Source organism: Anolis carolinensis, chromosome 1, assembly GCF_035594765.1.
Source record: "Anolis carolinensis isolate JA03-04 chromosome 1, rAnoCar3.1.pri, whole genome shotgun sequence".
Classification (NCBI taxonomy): Eukaryota; Metazoa; Chordata; class Lepidosauria; order Squamata; family Dactyloidae; genus Anolis; species Anolis carolinensis.
The window spans coordinates 163,289,100-163,306,421 of record NC_085841.1 but is presented as its reverse complement, the minus strand read 5'-3'; the positions used below and the strand labels follow the sequence as shown (position 1 = coordinate 163,306,421).

At 37.7% G+C, this 17,322-nt stretch overlaps 1 protein-coding gene across 1 annotated transcript in view; it reads right to left on the bottom strand.

Annotated features, from left to right (window-relative positions):
* Positions 1 to 17,322, bottom strand: part of ism1 (isthmin 1) — a 50,174-nt gene that overhangs the window by 7,957 nt on the left and 24,895 nt on the right. The window contains exon 2 of the mRNA XM_008115112.3: positions 4,163 to 4,402. Coding sequence (XP_008113319.1) covers positions 4,163 to 4,402 — 240 coding nt within the window. The remainder of the gene's footprint in view (positions 1 to 4,162; positions 4,403 to 17,322) is intronic.

Below are 17,322 nucleotides of genomic sequence, written 5' to 3'. Positions count from 1 at the left end.
TTCTTCAAACTCCTAAACTGTCCACATGGATGGCTTAGACACCTTTGCTTTTGGATGATTCAATGTACACAAACATTGTTTCACACACAAAATGATCAAAAATATTGCATATAAGGTATATGAATCACAATTTTATGTTTAGATTTGGTTTCCATCTCCAAGTCATCTCATTATGTAACATAAATGTAAACAGAGGTGTTCCAAAATCTAAAAAATCCAAAATCCAAAACACTTCTGCATTCCAAACATTTTGGTTAAGGGATACTCAACTTGAATGAATAAAACAGTATTTTATAAAGAGTCAAAAGACATGGGCTGTAAAGTAGAGATGGTGTTGGAACAAACAAAGCAGAGGTTGGAAATATATCAGCCTCCAGATGTTGGACTAAAATATTCATTAGCCATAGCCAGCAAAACCACAGGGGAAACGTTATGGTAACTATAATCCAACATCTAGAGAAGCGGTTCTCAATTTTTAGGTCCACAGATGTTTTGACCTTCAACTCCAAGAAATCTCAACAGCTGGTAAACTGGCTGGGATTTCTGGGAGTTGTAGGCAAAAACACCTGGGTGCCCACAGGTTGAGAACCACTAATCTTGAGGGCTATATGTTTCCTGCTGTGTTCGGTTACATTCGTCTTTAATAGATGTATCAAGACCTTCAAGTGCATTGTATCTGAACCTAACATGGCACAAAATAGTGATGAAACCCCATTTTTTGGGTTGGGCTTCTTTATAAAGGCTTGGCGAAGGAGAGAAAGAACGAGATGATGAATAAATATAAATGACAAAGGTTTCTGTTTTTAAAATATATGGTAGTGACCCTGGTTCTCTTAGGGCTTGTATTTGAAGTTCCATGTCTGACAAAATGAATCCTCTATAGGATTCTTCTAGGTCCTCCAGGTGATTCTGTGGTATGCTCTAGTAGAGGTTATCAAAGTGGTCCTGAAGAGCCTTGCAAATTTCTAGAAAGGATACTTCTGGCAGAAGTCATTTATTTCAACAGTGTTTGCTATTATTCATGGTTTCCTGTTTCTATGATAAATTTAAGAAGGTATTGCCCAACAATATAAGGAATGCTTGGAAAATGTTTTGGTAAACAACAACTTTTCATCTGGGTCCACTAACCCGAATCTATTCTGGCTCCTATCTCACAAACTAATCTCTGTGCCTGATTACCCTCAATAAGGGATGAGAAACATGCAGCCATTCAGATTTTGTTGGACCACAATTTCCAGCATTTTTCATCATTGTTCCTTCTGGCCATGGTTGTGGGATGAACAGTTCAAATGCCTCTGGAGCAGTGGTTCTCAACCTGGGGTCCAAATTTTGATTATTCATACTATCATTGCCTACCTTTCTACCAATTTACATTGCAATAGCAGTAATAGCTGACATAGTGGAAGCTGCCAAAATGTGGTAGCCAGCATCAAAGCCTAAGGTCCGGGATGCCGGGGGGGGGGGGGGGGGGGAGAGGCGGGTGTTGACCTGGACTGCAGGTAAAAATTGAGGAAACTGTGGAAACTAAGGTATCTACCACTGGTTCATCTAATCCAAGCACTGCCAAAGAAACCTGTTTCTGATGACCAAGTGAAAGCTCAGTTAGTACAAATTGAGAGGATTGACAGGATATGTATTTCCTATGGATAAGAAGAGACACCTAAGTTTTCAACCCAAATGGTTCAACAGATTTCCCTGGTTGGCCTACTCTTTTCATATACAATGTGCACTCTGTTAAGTACTGCATAGTGTTTGGAGGGGAAGGTGATAGTAAAGGTGGTCATCAGCAGCTTGATGCATGGGTTGCTAGATCATTTATACGATGGAAAAATGCAACAGAAGTCTTAATTAGACACCAAAAAACAGTATCATCAGAACAACTTGTTCTTGGCTGAAAACTTCTTGCTAATTTACAGTGGAAAACGTCTTGATGTAACCCATCGTCATGAGAAAGAAAATAAGAAGAAAACAGAAGAAAACAGAAAGAAACATCTGCCAACCGTGGAAATTATTGTTCTTTGTGGCTGACAAGAACTGGCTTTAAGAGGGAGTAATGATTCAGGACCTATTACCTGTGAAGAATCTTGCATAATGATAATAATTTCAGGACCTTGTTGAGATCTCGTGCCAGATCAGGAGACATGGACTTGAAAAGTCATTTCAGGGGAAAAAAGTTTCAACATCTCTCGATTTCTTTCTGGCTATGGGTCTGAACTTGAGCATCCATGTATTTGGATAACACTGGGTGGGATGGGTCCTAAAACCAAATCCCAGTGAATGCCAAGGGCTCAGAGTATTTTTGACCCACCTGTCCTTATACACTGCAGCAGATAACAACAATGAATTATGCATATAATACCAGTTCTAATCCTGATCTGTAATAATTAAGGTAATTGCTTTCTGTCCCAATACAGGTACTTATTAGCACTGAGAATAAATAGCATTCACTATGTACTGCTGCTGTGAATGGGCACTATTCTTATTCTGTGTTCGTTTATATTTTATGCTGCATTGGCACACACTATATCTCCTGTATTCCTTTACAACTGTTAGTAGTCATATCTGTATCTACTCTCTGAAGAAACTCTTCATGAAACCCGATGAAACTGAACTCTTGTCTCATTCTATGAAGAATCTGAAACATGATACCAGACTTCTCTTTCTGTGGCCACAAATGAATGCTGCTAGAACTCTGAAAGTGTGAGGAAAAGGGCCTGAAAATCTGGAGCAAAGACCTCAAATGAAGAATGTTTCAAAATTCAGTATCTGTACCAGGTTCAGGACTTCCTCTGAGTAAAGCCATATTTAAATAGGACTGGAAAAGCAAAAAGAACATCACACTGAAAATAATTTGGCGGCCATTCCCACTCATTTGACACATGATTTCACTTTGTTCCGAAGGAGAAGAAAGTGAACCTGTTGCATCCTGAATAGCCCTGCTTTGCTGGCATGAGCGCATGAGCTGGCATCTGTCAAATCAATGGCGACCAACAAAAGAGCTTTTCACCAAGAACCAAGAAATCTCTGCTCCCAAAGGAAATACATTGCTGGCTTTAAAAAGCATCTCGTTTTCACGGACTTCCTGTGAATTCGTTTACTTGAGTGCAGTGGTGCATTTGGCCGCTGATTTGGCAACTAAGTTAAAAAAGCAGCAAAAGCACAAAAGTAACAGCTGCTCAGGTTACTCTTTCAAATATTTTCTTGTCTTGTTAATACTGAAACAATTGCGCAAATGGCATGGGGACTGAATAAAAATATTTCATTACTTGAAACAGATCCAGCCAAAATAATTAGTAAACAGAAAGGTACTGTATTCATTTCAGAGTGCGGTAAACTAGTGCACTTCTAGAAATTTTGTGTAAGATGACAGTCAATGGGTGACTGCTGCCATACTCTGTCATTTTCAAAAGAAAAGCCAATGGTGATAGTTATGTGTGGAGCTATTTGTGTATGCCTAAGACATGAAGAAAATGAAGATTTCTATATATCTGTCTGAAAATTGTGATAGTAGATTATCAACTGGAAGATAACACAAAAGAGATAAAATTATATCTTATACAAGGAGAAATATTAAACTGGTGATAGTAAATATTACAAACATTTTAAAATGTGCTGTTCAATTTAATAAATGGTAGGAAGTTCTAAAGGATGCCTCCAGAAGAATTTGCTTACATTGTTAGCTTTTGGCCCCTTCCACACAGCTGAATAAAATCCCACATTTTCTGCTTTGAACTGGAATATATGGCAGTATGGATTCAGATAACGCAGCTCAAAATTTTGTGGGATTTTCTGCATTGATATTCTGGGGCTTATATGGCTGTGTGGAAGGGCCCTGTGATATACATTGTTTTTGTTCCACAGTTAAGTAGACTACCACCCTCCAAACTAAAGACTGTAGAGAAGATATGTGTGAGACCATGAAGAACATACATTTTCTCCTATATGCACATATTCTTCTACAAACCTTTCAAGTGATCAGGTTACAGACCAGATTATATGGTTTTCTTTCACATTATGTATTCTACAATTATAGTTATAACATAAATGGTCTTCACGGATATGAGAATTTTTTTTGTATTTTAAGTATTTGAAATTGCTTCAACAAGCCATAAGTTCCATCAAAATGACCTTTAAAATTGTAAACATAATAGAGAAACTTTACCTGAATGTTAGGATTTTGCCCATTGATATCTGCTTTTGAGAGGTCAGGAAAATTTGGCAAATCCAGAAGGAAAGATCTGGGTCCATCTCTTTGCAAAGACGTATGCCCATTTGCCTGCCTGTATCTCTGTTTGGCAAATGATCTGTGTACTCCTTGGTGGTCAGGATAACCTTGACGGTCCTCTGGGTTTAGTGTCAAGGTGGCTTCAGGAGGTGAAAGGCCATCTGTTTGGAGGATGTCCTGGGTGGTCAGGAGAAGGGATTGGAGAAGAAGAAAGAGCATTCACATTATATACAATAAATAAAACACAAAAATTAGAGAAAGCATTGGCAGGACTAATATACAAACTGATGGTCAAGGACAGTGAACATATGATAAAGATAATACAAACTAAATGGCAGAAAAAAGAGCCACTGACGTTAAACAATAGAGAGCGCTACTCTCATATATGACAGATAAGTCCAATGTGTTGGCATTGTTGTACAAGCAAAGGTTGGTATACTAATATGTGGTGGGAATGTTCAAAAGTCAAAATTGTTTGAAAAAAACTGGAAAAATTATTTTAAATACCACCCAAAGTAAATGTAGAATGTATGTTAATGGGAGTGTTAGGGAATAGTAAAGTCGTCATAGTAGTGTTTATCTAGATGCTGTTTTATGTTTTAATATCTTAATGTTAATGATTTTAAATTGTATTTATATGTTGATTGTTTCTATTGATTTAATGTTTTATTTTATTTGCTTTGTATAATGAGGCACTGAATTTTTGCCTAGATGTATGTTGTACACCGTTCTGAGTCCCCTGTGGGGTGAGAAGGGCGGGATAGAAATGAAGTTAATAATAATAATAATAATGAAAAATGGGGAAAATGGACTACTGTATAAAAAATTGGAATAATTATATTTACGATCAGGTTCACTCCGAAATTATAGCATATGTAATTTAGGAGGATACACAGAAGGATAAAAGAGAAACAATTAAAAATAAATGGAAGACATATATAGAATGGATAGAAAGAGGTGAAGCTAATGTAAATATTGTACAAAAATTAAGGAAATTGTGTGCATGGTTAAAGATAAAAATATAGGATAAATATGTGGTCAGAGGAAAGAGTGATGGGGTGAGGATGAGGGGGTGTTAATGATAAAAAAAAATGTCATCGAAGACAAGAATGTTTAAAAAAAGGTGTAGACAAATGAAATGTCACATGAAAATGAAGTACAGTAGAGTCTTACTTATCCAACACTCGCTTATCCAACATTCTGGATTATCCAACGCATTTTTGGAGTCAATGTTTTCAATACATCGTGATATTTTGGTGCTAAATTCGTAAATACAGTAATTACTACATAGCATTACTGCGTATTGAACTACTTTTTCTGTCAAATTTATTGTATAACATGATGTTTTGGTGCTTAATTTGTAAAATCATAGCCTAACTTGATGTTTAATAGGCTTTTCCTTAATCTCTCCTTATTATCCAACATATTCACTTATCCAACGTTCTGCCGGCCCGTTTACGTTGGATAAGCGAGACTCTACTGTATGTATAAGTATGAGCACCAATGGAAACTAAGTGTAAGCAAGATGTTGTAATGTTGAAACAATAAAAATATTGTGGGGGAAAAATACAACAAATAAAACATAATAGGTTGGATCCAGAGATGAACTAGAAAAAGAAATTCTCGCAGTTATATTTCCCCGTAAAGACATAAGACACTGCTGTAACATTCTGCAAGAAACTCGACAATGACTTATGGAATGCCTTATGCCAGCATGTATGTTGAACCATGGTGCACAGTACCTTGCAAAAACACAAACATATGTCTGATTTTCACATCTGTTTCTTTACACAAGGATCTTGCATGAAGACAGAAAAAAGGAGCACACGAAAGATATCTTTTACTCATTGGAGGGCACTTCAGGATCTAGCTCTCAGACTGAAATACCATTGATTCACACAATGTTTTGGATTTATGAAGGTAATTAAAATAAAAGTCAAGGAGTTGCTGTGAGACATGTGCAGTAGCCTACATTCAGCAAGCCTGGAGTCATTCAGGGAAGCCCATAACATTCATAAGTAGGTATCTTCAAAGCTACTTTGTGGCTCAGTACTCTACTAATGTAAATACACAAAGATAATTAGGGTCGACAACTCTGCTGCCAAGGCAGAATGGTTGCCTGTGTGTGCAGCAGAGACCGACTGGCTCTTTCCCTTTGCTGCAGAAGCAGCAGTGGCTGAACCTCAATTGTGCCCCATCACATGTCCTATCCATACACAACAAGACAGTGAGGTAAGTGAGGATTTGAATCTAACTCTCAGCATGACACTCAGATCACAACATAAAGTCAATAACTGAGGCCCTTTGGAGAGGCAGTGGGCATTTTCTTGAGAAGTAGAGAACATGTTTAGAATTGCACAATTTCTTCTATGTGAAACAGGAAGACTCTGTTGAAATGAACATTTAAAGAATGCTCTGCTATAATAAGTGGTGTCAAGAAGCATTCTGTGTTAAAGCAGATTGTATCTCAAAGGCACAATTCTCCTGGTGTTTTGGTGTGGGCTGAAATGGAGGGATGACTGGAGATACAAAAATGGGCTTGTGGTCTGATTTAGTGTCATTATCGCCTTAATTAGCTATATCTCTTCTCATCTTGATTTCACCTGGGTTTTAATTTCTTGACATTGTGAAAGGAAGATCTTGCTTTAAAATGTGCCCCCCCCCCAAAGGCCTGCCACAGCTGTTTATGGTTTCCAATAAGCAGCTGCTTCCTGTCCTTTAGTCTTGCCTCTTATTCATCTTCTAAAATCATTCACCGTCACCTTACAAAATTTATTTCTGGAGTCATCACCTGTTAAATATTGTTCTCCTTGATATCTTGAAAGCCCTTAGGGCTCATGAGTAACAAGGGGATTTCACCACATAATGAGTCATTAAAACAACAAAAGGACACAGCATGAAAATATTATATTTGAAAAAAAAACACCGTGAACTTTGAAGAAGTAACTGATTTAGGCAGAAGATACTTCAGTAGACAGATTGTCTTTCTTTTCTTTATTTGTGAAGATATCAATGACATCTGTTATGAGAACAAGTTTACTCAGCTGAATAAACTTGAATAAATTTTCCATCTTAGATGGATAACAGAGAAGATGCCTCCCAATGACTTATTCAACTTGCAAGGAAAAAAAAACCCATCATGTAGTCCATCTTTTACTTTACTACAATATCACACTGGGTTGACATTTTCAGTAATATCTACAAAAACCCCAAGATCCCATTTCTTTGTCTTTCATAGCTCAGCTTCTTAAAAAGGTTTTGTAAAAATTCCCAACAGCAAATCTTGATTTTGCCATGTTTATAGGGAATCCTATTTTACGATGTCACTGCATATACTGGGATTTGAGCATTCATGTATTTTGGGGGTTGGGGTTGGCATGGAACCAAACCTCTGTGGATCCCAAGGGCCTACTGTATGTGAGAAATTGAAATTGTTTTCCTTAATAAGCACCACCTTCTACTTGCTTAAACTGAATATCAACTGTTATTTTACTGCCCCTTCTTCCTGTTTGGAGCGATCCCTTCTGTAGCTCTTTGAAATCCATTTTTCCTTAGCACCCACAGTCACGTAATTGCTACAATGAACATGGTCTAACTCCAAATAATTTATGAACAAGTTAGAAAGCACTGCTCCTAATGCAGATCCCCAAGAAACTTGGCCGTTCATTTCCTTCATAGCAAGAACCGAATATTTAATCTTGCTCTCTGCTTCTTTCTCTTCAGTCAGTTCTCATTCTGTAAGAGGTCCTCTCCTTTTACCTTATATGAGTGTTAAATTTCTGCATAATTCTTTGGTGAAGGATTTGGTGGAAGACTAAATGCTTGCTGAAGGGTCAATCAGCCACTTAAGACTCAGGGAAAGAAAGTTGCCTTTTTGGGAGAGGAATTCTCACAGGACAGATGCTGCCCAAGCTGCTACTATGCCAGTATGTAGAGAGCATACTTTCTAGTATTGTGGTGAAAAATTTAGAAGTGGGCTTCCAAATATACATTGGGAGTAGAGGCGAGGAAGGGTAAAGCTGAATCCCAAATCTGTCGCTGAGATAATAAAGGAGAGTAAGTCACAAAATTTTCTTGTTGAAGGTTGAGTTTAGGGGAGTACATTTTGCTTTAAATCTTACATTCTGCTTTATTGTACTCCAGGGATGACCATTTGATTGCCAAAAAGTTTAAAATAAGAACTGAAGAATTACCAATGAGAGATTGTGTGGCAAAATTGTCTTAAACTACAGGCCCACAAATTCAGTTAGAACAATGGGAGAAGGCTTGGACAAAGTGTTTGAAGTTACTTTGAGTAATGATTTTTTTTTACAAGATGATGTATAGGTGGCACCTGATGGCAGACGTATAAAGGCAGTTTTAGCAAATGTTGGAAATGTGAAAAAAATGTTGGGATATTTTATCATATGTAGTGGTCTTGCAAAAAGGCCCAGAAACTCTAGACTCAAATTAATATGATGTTGTAAGAAATTGTTATGATTAAAATCATGATGAAACCAGAATTTTATTTCTTGGGGATGCTAGACGATCAACTAGGAAGGAAATATGGAAGATGACTATAACATATGATTACTTTAGTGAGGATCACCTATGTGCAGGGGTGGAAAGAACCAGGCATCCTAACACAAGAAGAATGGCTGATGAAGATTACCTGAGATAGACAAACTGATGATGCTGATCCAAGGAAAAATCCCTGACTAACTTTAAGAAAGATTGGGACTTATTAATCACTTTCCTGCAGCAATGATAAAGGAGAACTTCAACTATTACATTTATGAATTAGAGGAGTGTTACTAAAAGTAGAAGTGTGGAAATATATTATTATTTGAAGGAAGTAGAAAAATAAGGAGTAAAAACCAACAAACGATGAGTGTAAGATTCATAGATTAATCTAATATGTATTTATTAGTCTGGGCATGTTTTATGTCAGGAAGATTGTCTTGGATCAATTTATGTTAAATGTACTGTAGTTCCAGTTTTATGTGCTATGAAAATTTGCTTTTTTGTATTATTTGTGTCTTTTCCCACTTTATTTCTGAATAAAAAATAATTAAAAACATCTTACGGTCTGCTCTTTTGTCTGAAAAGCCCCAAATATATATTTAAAAACTGTAATTAATAATAGCAATAAAATTCTGTTTTAACAAATAGGCTAAAAAAACCCATAAAGCATAAAGACCATCAGCCCGGCAAATGTTTTGAATAGACATATTATGCAACATTAGTTTGTCACAGGGTTGAATAAAGGGAGCGGACTTGTGGGATGGCAGCCCAGAAACTCTTGATGGGAAACAGCACCTTGGAGAGTTTCCATATCACAAGGCCTTCTGAGATGCCATTCACCAAATATCACCACCATTCATTTATATAGTACCATCGCTGTACATGACACTTTCCTGCCCCCAAGTTTGCAATCTAAACTAGGACATGACACAAAAGGAAAGGAAGATAGCAGTGTGGGAGGGGATTAAATCCTGCATTTCACTGACTGTATTATCTTTACCCAATGTTAGGATTGCATATATGTATCCAGGAGGAGGAAGTGTGAAAAAAGATGCTCCTGAGATGTCCAAGCAGAGAAGCACTCATCTTGCAAGCATTCCTGCTTTGGTGGTTTCCAACATCCTTACAATATAATGATTCCACAACTGAAGTGAGAGCTGAGCCAGGGCTTTCTCATACTGACTCATCATTTGAATTTTCATTTTACTGATAACAGAAAAAAATTGTTATTTAAATCTCAGATAGAACTTGGATTTCCTAGGTCTGAATCCACTTTATCAGGCTTAGTGGGTTGCAAGTACATAAAGTTGCTTTTTACTGAGCCACACCACAGGTTCTTCTAGCTCTTTTCTAACAGGCAGCCTCTCTCCCATCACTCCGTACTAATCTGGAAAGTCAACATTAATGTGAAATTGGAGCCAAAGGAAATTCTAACCAGAAAATCTAGCCAGAATGATTGGTTCCAGAATATTCCTATGACTGTAGGTAAACTTTTAAAAAACAGATTTAATTACCTCTACGGAAATCATAGGTAATTAAGTCTAGTTTAAAAATTATTATCACACTCCAAAATCAGCTCCTACACAATGGTTGACATTCACGAAGGTACTTACAAATGTTTAACTTAGAGTTACACATTTGTGACTGTTCTGTACTCAGCATCCTTATTTACTAGTTTGGGGAATATTTAGGGACCCGTTAAAAGTTCCACAATCCCCATTCATCAGGCAATGAGTGACAGGGTTCTGTTCTCCTACCTATTTTGAAGCACCTATCTTGACATTCCCATTCTCTTGTGAACAATATCCAGTGTGTGTATATGGGAGGGGATTGTGACAGGTATAACTACTTCTAGGTGTTGCACTGAAGATCACTCATGGGAGTGGGTAGAAATGCTAGCCTGAGGATTCCTGATCAGCAGAGGAACAGATCCTGGTTACTCACAGTAGCTGCTGTCTAGTACATGGGAACAGGGGATGGGATGGTGGTATTAGGCTGAAACCTTAACCACGTTACACAACAAATCAAATGAATGTTACACAACAGCAACACATCTAATTTTTTCAAGAACAAAAGTTGACAATAGATTGCCTTAGGAGAACAAGAGCCATTTTTACATTAATATCCTTATTTGTTTGCTCTCACACTAAACAAAAAAGTTATTCAAGAATGAAGAACTCTCTTTAGTGCATTTGTAGGCAAAGGAGAAATGGTGCAATGGGTTAAACCCTTGTACTGGCTGAACTACTGATCTGAAGGTTGCCAAAACAGGGCAAGCTCCCTTCTGTCAGCACTAACTTGTGGGGACATGAGAGAAACCTGCCAGCTAACACATCCAGGCTTCCCCTGGGCAACGTCTCTGTAGACGGCCAATTCTCTTGCACTAGAAGCAGCTTGCAATATGTTCTCAAGTCGCTTCTGACACGATAAATATATATATATGTAAACTTAGCACAAACCAGAATACAGCTGAACCTCAATATCTCCACATTCCAAATTTTTCACATCGGAGTCCACATATCAAACTATAGAATATACAAATATCCGTATATTGAGGATGCATGCATACAACTGTGTAAACACTCAAAACTTTTGAGAAATACACATGAACATAAATACAAATCTTCATGTGGGGAAAATCATACAAACTAAACTTTAAATGAAAGACATTGGTTGGAAGGAACTTAATTTTGTGATAATGAATGAAACAAACCTTAACAGATTAATCTGGCTCTAGTTTATTGTCCTAATGTTGACAAGGTAGGACAGGTAGGGGATTAAAAGCTGATTTAAACTGTTTTACGTAAACTATAGGTCAACTTTCATTTTATGTGGCAAATGTTGTTGCAAGTATCTAAGTGACTAGCATGGTAAACACTGTGAAATGGAAATATTCCCTTCTAAATATGAAGTGGACAAGCACAGAGGAACCTCGGTTAACCTGGCCATGCCAAGGCATCCTCAGGGCATTTCCCTCTGTGTTTATTAATTCATATTTAAATCCTATTTTACAGTGTTCAAGGTTTTATTTTGCTTTCTTTCGGAAAAAATATCTTTCCTTCCTCCACGGTGGGCCTTTTCAAACTTACTAGCTGAGACTATGTGGCACAGAAAAAATGCTAAACAGTCCAGGGAGTTATGTGCCAGCATTTGAGAAACAGAAATATTTACTTCAGAGATTTGCTAATTTTACATCTTTTGCTTGAAGCAGGAAGGTACATAAGAATATTGTTAGAAATTACTCTGAATTCTCACAGACATTTGCGATGGTTTCTTTGATACACATATTTCATCTTGTGTGGGCATGACGATTCAATACTCAATCTAAAACTGATCCACAATTTTGCATGGCAAGGGTACTTGAAAAGTATATTTTGAGCCCCCAAAGATATTATTTCTAAAAGGGAGAGAAAGAAGCCTTGAAGCATTTATAAAGCTAGTAAAATGAGGTTTCCACAGCACCTGGCTTATAATGAAAATGTTTTAGACATAGTCCAAGCTAAAAGGACTGTAATACAGACACACTACATAGATTCTTCCTATGAGGAAGAAAGCACAGAGAAATACAAGTCCTGGCACATATTAGAAGGCTTTCTCTTTAAAACTAATGAATGCAATCTCGTTTCAACATTGTTCAAGTCCTAATACTCCTCTCCGCCTATGCTCTATTGTTACAACATCAAAGAGCCACTGCTGGCTCAGATACAGTCAATATGAAAAGAGATGCCCCCCTAAATTTACTGCTTGACTGCATTCTCTTTAAATGGACAGCGCCTGGTCCTCTTTCAAAGAGGCATCACAGACATAGATCTTCTTTATAGGACATCATGTACAATAAAGTGGGGCTATAACTTTGCAGAAAGGGAAAAAAGGAACGAACAACGTGAAGCACCTTTAAAGAATCCCCATGAGGTGAACATTCCCTATAAAAATATCACTGTGGTTACCACTTTTAAAAATGCTTGGTATGTTCTGGTCCCAGTTCAAAGCTCTTTGGTGATATATTTTATTTTACTGAGTAATTTAATTATATTTCAGCTGGGCTCTGTGCTTATACCTTATATATTCTGATTTATTTTCCCACTCAGTGAAAAAGCCATAGCTAGAAACCGATTACACCACAAATCTACACACTGCACAAGGAGTTTCCTCACCTCATGTTAATATGTTTTGATGTTTAATTATGACTTATCCAATGGAACTACAAAATAAGAAATGCTTTGCTTTGAGAAAAAAATAGCCTCATTACATTATTTTTTTTCCATTCTGAGCAGAAGCTATTTGGTCCAAATAAAGCTTAAGATCAGTTACACATAATACCGCCAGAATCTACATCTTCATTCACTACGAGAAATTTAATCCATCCTTGTTACTGAGCTATTTTAACAGTTGCAGATGCTACAACTATGTTAAAAATGGGGTCACAGCATGCTTCAAGGTCCATAGAAGAGGCAGCAGCATGAAGGCCAAGAAAAACAGGACGGGTGTCCTATTTGCCCCCACATCAGCAAGGACACCAGGAGCTGTTTTGACCTATTAAAAATAAATGAAGGCAAAGTTCCAAAACAGGGCCATAACTTTGCTAACTGAAATGTCACAGAATAGTAAGCATGATTTCTCAGGCCAGATGCCAGATGTTAAGGTAAAAAAGAGAGAGGAGAAAAAAAGGGCATGACGTCAAAGGCAGATGTACAGTTTGAAAGGCAAAACAGACATTTCAAAACGTTGTGGAAGTGGTTTTGAATATACATTCAAAATATACCATATAAACTCACGTATATGCCAAGGGCATATTCTGGGGGAAAAGTTATGGATTTTGATATGACTTCTGAATAAGTTGAAGGTCATTCTGCAGAGCAGAAAAATGCCTGTGCCACCATTGACCGTCAACATTTTCCCCACTATGCATTTAAAAAGCGAGAAGTAATGCTGCAGCAGAAAGAATGGAGGGGTTTGATGTAACTTTTATGTTCTCCTGGGATGGAGAGTGTAAGTGGTTCTTAACCTGTGGGCCCCCATGTGTTTTGGCTTACACCTTCCAGAAATCCCAGCCAGTTTACCATCTGTTAGGATTTCTGGGGGTTGAACGCCAAAACATCTGGGGACCCACAAGCTGAAAACCACTGGACTAAGCTCTCACCATTTGCCACTCTACACACAGAATGGGATGGTTCCTTTTTTAAAATAAATATACAATATTTACATTGGAACATGGATAAGTCAATCAATGTTTCCCGATTGATTTGTTAACTAAAATGTCTAGACTTTTACATGAACATATAACATAGCTCATAGTGGCTTTGAACATTTCATAGAAAAGTCCTAAAACCAAATAGCTTTACACACAGTGAATGATACTCAACCAATTCCTGGGAAGCTGTCTTCATGATATCTTAAGAACAGCCTTCATCTTTCTAGTCCCAAGCATCAACACAAATGTAAACATTAAGATTAAGGAAATAATGTCTCCCTTCCTTATCTACCCCTGGTATGTTTCGTAACTGTTTGGACTTTGGCCATGAATTTCAAGTCTGGATACTGGTAGCACATTGTTTATTAGATCTAATTGGTGTTCAGTGGTGGCTGGTGGTTCTGTTGTCAATGGGAGGACAAGTATGTTCTGGAGTTTTAAATTTTATTTATTTATTTATTTACCTTATTTCTACCCCGCCTTTCTCCACCCCAAAGGGGGACTCAAGGTGGCCTTTAATTTAAACTTTATGGGAGCTCTCCAATGTTCTGAACCTTTGAGCACCAGGTTTAGTACCATAGATATGACCTTTGTGCTTAAACCCAGAGCAGCTTCTCTACTACATGGGCATGGAATCTACCAGCTTACACTGCTGGTTTCCTAGAAAGAGAATAAGATGGGAAAGAGTGGGAGGTCCTTGTCTCAATTTTTCTAGAAAAAAATTAGAAAATGGGGGGGGGGGGGGAAGGAATTCAGATACTGCCTATACCTGGTAGTGACTATGGACTGCACATTTCTACAGGCTAGTGTGGCTCATGTATTCATCTTGTCCTTCTCCCAGATACTCAGGTAGTATGTAGCTGGTACTTCAGGATAATTCTCAGGTAGCAAAGCCATATTTCTCCCAAATTTTTACTCACCACTGGCACCACACGTACCGCATATCTATATGAATGAACTACCAGCTTTTGGTCCAGGCATTGCATTAAGACACTTTGTAAATATCCAAATTGCTGTTTGATTAAAAGGAACAAAAAACACTGAATTCCCCAGTTTGTCTCAGACCTTCCCCATCTTATTTACCTCTGGGCACTTGAGAAACTTTTTTCTGAGCTATAGTTGTTTCAGATTAATGACCTTTTAAAATAGGAGACAACATGTGACAATTGTGACATTATTCCCAGAATCCAAGGGCTACCGTGCTGAAAACATTGAGAAAAATGAAGGGTGGAGTTTCTCCAAGTACCCCTCAATTTGTAGAATTGTTTGTCACTTAACAGCAATCAAATGGTTAGAATTCTAAGCTACCTCTGTGAAAAATGGTAATTATATCTTAGAAGATAGCTAAATTTACTAGAGTAAATTACTAGTACTAAATTTACTGCAAGAAACCACCTCATCTCAAGAACCTGCCTTTAAAGTCTTCAATTAAAAAAATACCTGCAAGAACAAGCACCAGTAGTTATTCTGAATAATATTACTGCCACACATGTCTGGCATGAGATATACATGATACCTTCTTATTCTTCTATTCTCCCTCTGGCAGTGTTCTTCAATTAAATTGCTGGGGAAGTTAGCACTGTCTCTCAATTGTGTCCCTCCAGGCATTTTCTGTTCTGCACACCTGCCAACTTTGGTGCAGATACTTAATTTCCTGTTATTACACACAATCACCAAAACAGATTTATTGGCATAGCTCTTGGTTTTTTAAAATCAGGTACTAGGCAGTTATCATTTATAGTGTGGTGATTACAGGACAATAGCTAAAAGTAGATGATATTATATGCAGATAGCTTATACATGGGCAATGGTCCATGCCTTTGATCTTCAAATGTTGGGTTAAGACACTCCAGTGAGTTATGGAATTATTAATACAAGATGTTGTTATTGTTAATTATCGTCAAGTTGGCTTCATGTTAAGGCAAGCCTGTGAGTGAAACACTCCAAAATAGTCAGTTATCAACAGCTCTGCTCAGGTTTTGCAAACTCAAGGGGGTGATTTCAGTGATTGGGTCTTTCCACCAGTAATACAGTCTTTCTCTCTTTCTCTTGTAGGCCATGTTACCAAATATTACAATCCTTTAATGGTCCATGTTGCCTCATAACATTTCCAAAATACAACAGCCTCAATTTGATAATGTTGGCTTCAAGGGAGAGTTCAGGCTTGATTTATTCTTGGACTGAATTATTGGCCATTTTAGTAGTCCATGGTATCTGTAGAACTCTTCTCCAGCACTCCTATTCAAATGATCTGATTCGCTTCCTACCAGCTTTCTTCACTGTCCAACTTTCATTATCACACAAAGAAATTGGAGATGCATGGCATGAGAAATTCTGACTTTGGTATGGAGTGATGCACATTTACACCTGAAGATCTTGCCCAAGTCCTTCAGAGCTGTTCTACCAAGTCCTATTCTTCTTCTGAATTCTTGGCTCTATTTAGATATATGACTGAGCCAAAGTATATAAAGTCTTTGACTATTTCAATGTAATTGTCATTTGCTTCAAAGTTGTGTAGACCACCTATCGCCATTATTTTGGTTTCCAGAACTTCTTTTGCACTTTCTACAAGATACAGTCATCTTTTTATCCATGGCTCCCCTCAGATACCAAACTCTGCAAATGCTTAAGTCCTTTATAGAAAAAGAATAAATTGATATGGATTCAGCATAAGTGTACATTGGGGTGCTTAGTGTTATTTATCTCATTTGTAAGTTAACAAATACTGGGTCAATACTGGAAAGATTCCCCACTAGCATGGCTTCTCACTTGTCTATTTCTCAAGAAGCACAGCCGTTTGCACACTGCAAGAAAGCTCTAAAATGAGAAGGGAGCTGGAGCATCCATGAATGCCTTGCAGTCCACCACCCCTGCATCCAACTCAAAAGCAGCTTCCATGTATATGCACGAATCACAGCCTCCCCCTTTCCCACCCTGACAACCTGCTCTTTTTTATCTCTATCTTTCTACTCTCTTGCCTCAGAGGTTTCATTGCCCTCTTGCTAAATCACTATAGAAAGGTTGGGGAGAAGGAGAGATGTCCCACACTGCTAATCTCAACATTTTCAACAACAACAACTTTATTTTTATACCCCGCCTCCATCTCCCTGAAGGGACTCGGGGCGGCTTACATGGGGCCAAGCCCAGGTGATTACAATCATTTGTACATAAAACACATCCAAATAAAATACAGTTCTTCCTGCTGAACATAATATAATAACAATCATGTCAACAGTAACACACATAGTTTAAAAACCTGAGCAGGGATAGTGCAAAACAGAGACTACAAAACCTGTAGACATAGAGGGTCGGCTGCAAACTGCCTAAATTGAGTTGTTGCCTCCATTTAGAGCAGTGGTTCTCAATCTGGGGTTCTCAGATTTTTTTTGGCCTACAACTCCCA